This window comes from Asparagus officinalis, chromosome 5 (genome assembly GCF_001876935.1).
Source record: "Asparagus officinalis chromosome 5, Aspof.V1, whole genome shotgun sequence".
In the NCBI taxonomy this organism is placed as follows: Eukaryota; Viridiplantae; Streptophyta; class Magnoliopsida; order Asparagales; family Asparagaceae; genus Asparagus; species Asparagus officinalis.
This window is the reverse complement of record NC_033798.1, coordinates 103,913,974-103,919,973: the sequence shown is the minus strand read 5'-3', so window position 1 is coordinate 103,919,973 and position 6,000 is coordinate 103,913,974. Positions and strand designations below refer to the sequence as shown.

Sequence of the window (6,000 nt, the reverse complement as noted above, 5' to 3'; positions counted from 1 at the left end):
CGTCAGATCCCCAATCCTAACCCTCCAGCTCCTCTCCACTGCGTGCAAGAACCCACCCAGTCCCCCTTCTTCAGCTAGCGGGCGGCGGCGTCGACAGCGAGGGCGCAGCTCAATGGTGGCGTCGACGACGAGCTCGAGGGTGTCCAGGGCTTCGTCGAAGGGGTCTTGGGAGGAGAGGAGGGAACCGAGGCGGTTTCATATGCTGAATTTGGTAGTTCAAGATGCTTTTCAAGAAGAAGTATTAGAGAATGACCTGTTGATACTTTCGGAGGAGGAGGTAAGATTTTTTTGCTTTGTATATTTCACATAAATTTGAGCAAGGATTGATTGAATCTAGTTTGATAGCATCACTCGAGCTAATTTTAACTTTAAAGAGGTGTACCTCTATCTCTATGCTACTTAGCAGAGCTTCTACCTTAGATTTGACATACCTTCAAGTAGTATTTCTTGTGCCAGACTTGCCAACTTATCGCTGCATCTATTCATGGGTAGTTCAAATCTGAGATTGCTAACTTCTCTAATGTAGAGATCAACTGCTATCCAGCGTGATAAATTTAACTATAGAGTATAAAAACCGAACGAATTGAACTGAACCGTACCGAACTGTACCGAACCGACTTACAACAATTTGGTTCGGTTTTGAATTGTAGGCGGTTCAATTCGGTTGTTTGGCAAAAATCGAACCGAACCGACCGATGCTCACCCCTAATGAATACTTCAGACTTAAGGGAGAGAGAGAGAGAGAGATTAAAACGTGGCCCAGTGAACAAACAGTTTAGAAAAAGTATACAACACAAAACAAAAGCAACTTGCTTTCGAAGTAATAACTGGTCACATCTCTCATATAATCTCTCCTTTCCTTGAAACTTCGAACAAAACGCGTAACGTCTCTTCATAAACAACTCTCTTTATAAACCCCCAAAAAACCTTATCACCTACCTAATCCTCAACTATTCTCATTAAAGCATATGACAACAAAGAAATCCCCTCTCTTCACCAAGCTCCACAGAGCAATCCGAAAGGTAAAATTCCTGCTCTCCTTCAACGCAACCAAATGGATTTTCTCGTCAATCCTCGGCTCTCCTTCCGATAAAAAACATCGAAGGCGCCTTAGCTTAAGAAGCCAGCCTTCGGGTCTTCTAGACTGCACCAGTAACGATGAATTCTTCGAAGCTTCAGGCTCCCCGTTTGTGCTGTCGAGGTCCACAAGTTCGGTGACTGATCGGTCGAGATCGACGAGCCCAGCCTCGGAGGTTTCGAGGTCAACGAGCAGTGCGTCGTCGACCGATGATATTGATCAGAGAGCCGAGGAATTTATTCGGAATTTTTACAGGCATATACAAATGGAGAGGCAGGTTTCTCTCGAGCTAAGATACTGTAAAGGGAAGGAGTTGGAGAGAACTCGATCATGAATTATATATGGAAGTCCATTAATTTTGGTTTTTTAATTCATTGGATATTTGATTAAGGGAGTGGTAACAAGTTTTTGTACTATTTCATTTTTGAACATTGTGTATGGAAGTTGTAATTTGTAAATATCGTGTAAACAATGGACGAATGGAGAGAAGTCCGGAGCAATAAGATATCGGTGTAAATTGATCTGCAAGAATATTTGAAAGAGCAGATTGTTTGGTGTTGTAAATTGGCAGTTGAGAAACATTGAGTCGCTTTTGAGTCTTGTATTCTATGACGTGGTCGTTATTTTCCAAACGTTAAAGCGTGAAGTTGGAATTTTTAATTCCGACCAAAATCGTAGGAGTTTTGGTGTAACAAAAATGACTCTAAAGTGACATGAGTACAATTCAAATTAAGACCTGATTGAATGCGCATGTTAGTGGATATAAAAGAAAATGTACTTTATACCATTGTGTTTTTCTTGTTGTGTTTTTATAAAAAAACACCATGATGTTGTGTTTTTCCCTTAAAATGATTTCAAAACATCATGTTAAGTATTTTTGATCAACACTAGTTTGACTCATTATAACATTAATATTAAAAATATTATTAATATATTCTATATTAATTATAATAAAATATATTATAAATAAAATATTATAATATTTAGTTTACATTATTATAGTATTATAAGTATTAAATGTAATGCAATATAATATTGTATAATGTATTATAATATTATATTGTACTTTAATGAGTTATATTATATTATATTTATTATTATATTATAATTATTACATACTATTTTCAAATAATTATATATTTAATTATTTTGGTATATGAATTTGTTATTGTTGTATATTATATTAATATTTTTATAATAATTTTATTTTCTTATTAATATAATATTATACTATTATTAATATAATTATAATAATATAATATTATTCATATATTATAATATTTTTAATAATGTTAATATTATGTTATTAATATATTATAAATATTTTAATATTATATAATATATTATAGTTTTTTAATATGTTAAGAGTTTATTAATAGTACTTTAACAATATATTAGTATTTATGATATTAATTAAATATTAGTATATTATGAATATATTATTTTTACATTAATTTGTTAGCAATTAATTATTTTATTATTAAAAATTATTTTATTTTTATAAGAATTATATTATTTATTACATAATATATTAATATTTTATATATTATTTTACATTTACTATATAATATGTTATTATAATATTATTATATATATTGTTGCTGCTTATTATATAAATATGTTACTATTATATAATATTTTATAATTATTAATTTATTTCAATTTATTTATTAAAAAGTTAATCATATTATAGCGATTATACTATTGTATAGTATATTATTATATTATTAATTTATTATTAATAATTTTTTTATTATTTTTATTAGTTTATTTATATTTTATTATTATTTATTTATTATATAATACATTATTAACATATTAAATATTGGTATTTAATATGTTAATATTATTATATAAGATATTTTATTTATTATATTTTGATATTATTTAATAAATATTACTAATATATTAAATTAACTATAATGTAGTATAGTGTATAGTATAATATAATAAGCATGTTGATAATAACTCTATATTAATTATATTTAATATATTATGTTAGATATTATATTAACACATTCTCAAACTCAAAACCAAAACATCAAACTTAAAACACCTAAAAGGTGTTTTGAAATAAGTGTTGTGTTTTTTGTTTGATGGTGATTTAGCTTAAAAACACCATGGTTTCCAAACACATTGTGTTTTGTTTTTGGCAAAAACACCATGGAAACAAGGAAAACATATCCAAACGGAGCCTAAATTAGTCCTTATTTCGATTCCTAGAAAGAACGATCAGCCGACCACTGGAACGTGCAAGAGCATAAAATAATTCTTTTACCACAAATTTTGAATTTTAATGTAATTGATCAGAACTACTTCAAGACCAGTAACATCTTTCAAGAAATATTAGGAGAATGAGTCCCGCGCTTTGGCCCATCCCTAATCAGATATTTCTGACAAACATTATTTATATACATGACTTTCTATTTCCTCCCATTTTACCATATTTCTTATTGGTAAAATAAGATGCCTCTATGGTGATAATAATTAAAATCATATTTTTATGACACTTAAGATTTAAGTAATTATTGGGGTTTTAGATTGTGTGACGCTACCTTTCTTTATTAATAATTTCTTCCATCAAATAATTTGTCTAAAAAGAGTTTTCATATATTGATAATTCCAGGACAGGAAAGTTCTCATGAAAATTTTATATATTTTCAACAAATTTACAAGGAAATTAGGATACAAATGTGGGGTTAATATCCCTTTTTTTTTCTAGAAAAATTTGCGTCAATTACAGAGAACTCCCCTATTGCGTTGAATGAACAATGTAAGGAAGAATCTAACCCAAAGAAACTTCTATGGCTTTGGTACTACGGATTTTGATCTCTCCGCTGGAAAAAACAGTGGAGAAATTTACATTTAACGACCATTCATAGCCATCCATTAACGAATGAATAGTTATGGTATAGTTGCGGAGAGACGAAGAATTTGGATCAAGCCTCAATAACAAAGGCATGGTAAAGCCCAGCCCATGCAAGAAAAATTTAGCCAAGACACAGATGAATATGGATTTAGTTCTCTCAGTCAACAATTGTCGTTAAGTATCCGCTTATTTATTATTATCCGAGATTTAGTTCTCTCAATAACAAATCATGAAATTCAATAGTCTAAATATTGGTATTTCTTTGTTGCACATTTATCGCCTAGATTGGATCTAGTGGGACAATAAACTTTGTTGGTCAATGAACTCTATGTACTGATTGGATAGAAGCTTGAGGAGCACAAAACAATAGTGCTACTCAGTTCTCATTGCATAATGCTCCAGTGGTACAGGAATATGCATCAATAGTTCAAAACAATTTTTAAAAGAAAAGTGTTGGTGAAATCAATCTTTGGATCCTCTGAGACTCTGAGTTGCTACTCATTGTTATCTAGAAAATTGTGAAGGGGAAAAAAGAGAATCTCTAAGGAATGATGAGAAGCTCTTGTGAAAGTAAAGAAAACTACGGCTACAAAAAGGCGAAAGCTTTTGAATGATTAGAAATCCATTGCTTAGTTTTCTTCTAGCATTTTTGATTAGGCGCTTTCCCTGGTGTGTATGGCGTTTAGAGAGTGAACTGTGGGCTGGCAAAGCGGAACTCATTTAAAACGTTCCCCCTTACGGCACCGACTTTTACATCAGAGTACAACATTACCAATCATATCCAATGAGACATGGGCAATCATAAACATTACGGTCATTATCGTGAAGGTGAGCAATTAGATCTAATAAAACTTAGGGTGTGTTTTAAAACTCCAAAATAAAGCTATTTTTTCTGAACTAGGTTAAAGTTAACTCATATGGAGATTGGTCCAAAAAAGAACTAATTTAAGGGCTAGAAATTAAACTAGAAAAAAAAAATTATGCAAATTGGACTAAGTTTTTATCAAACTAAAAAATAACACTTTAGACCAGGTTTGTATCAGCTAGACAAAGTTTGGTCGAGGTGTCAAACACACCCTGGGTCATGCATATCTTTGTCTCAAAGAAGAGAGGGCCTCGACACTTTTATGGTGGTTCTTTTGGCATGATTTGATCTAAAAGCCGAATGTCATGAATTCTGTGTTAGTCTACGCTGTCTCAGACAATTTAGTTATAGTTCTGTCACGATTTAGCTTTGACTTCTTTTGTTCTTGACTTTCTTTTCTTATAATCTCATGAGTTATTTTGTTAAACTCTTATTACTAGAGGACGGGGGTAGTCACTCACCATTTTACTAAAAAAAATAGACAATTTAATTCATGTGCATCTTTGATCTATTTTTTAATTTCTAATACTTCTATGAAGTAAAACAAACTTTAGTCTGATAAGGATCTATCCCAAATTGCCCGAGTTTTAAGACACATCCATAGCCAACTCTGCTCGATGAACTTCTTGTCTATTATTTGCTAGAGAACCTAATCTAAGGCATAGTTTAATAGGAGGTGTGAAGAGAGAATGTGGAGTGAGGTGAGGTGCTAGCAAAAGACATGCTTTTCGTGCTTCTTGTTTGATTGGAGGAGTATTTCATCTACTCTCCCCTCATTTTGGGTTCATTTTGAGTTTTATCTCTTCTTACCTCACCTCACTTTACTCTGCCTTCCCTTTCAAAAAATACGAAGACAATTTAGTTTTAGTACCTCTCCCCTCCCTTCGCCTCCTCTTTACCAAACCAAGCCTTAATTAAGGGTTGGACGACATTAAGTATCGACTGTTAAGAACGATTTTCTTAGAGGTGCTTCATCGTGAATGTTTGGTGGAAAATTCACAATAAAAGAAATGAAAGAAAATTTTGATTTAGATTCTCTCGATCTCAATTACAATTAGATTCCGATTACAAAAGAGAGGAGAATGATCTAGATTCCCCCCTTTGTTTAATTTTGGGTTCTTCACGGTGGCGATGGAGTGCCTCCCTCGAATACTCGCGTCGAGTTTGCTCTCTGTTGACGATCCGCAC

At 32.0% G+C, this 6,000-nt stretch overlaps 1 protein-coding gene across 1 annotated transcript; it reads left to right on the top strand.

The window, feature by feature from the left end:
- LOC109843207 lies at positions 923-1,685 on the top strand. The gene has a single exon (XM_020412145.1). The coding sequence runs from the start codon at positions 969-971 to the stop codon at positions 1,410-1,412; it is 444 nt and encodes a 147-aa protein (XP_020267734.1). The 5' UTR covers positions 923-968; the 3' UTR covers positions 1,413-1,685.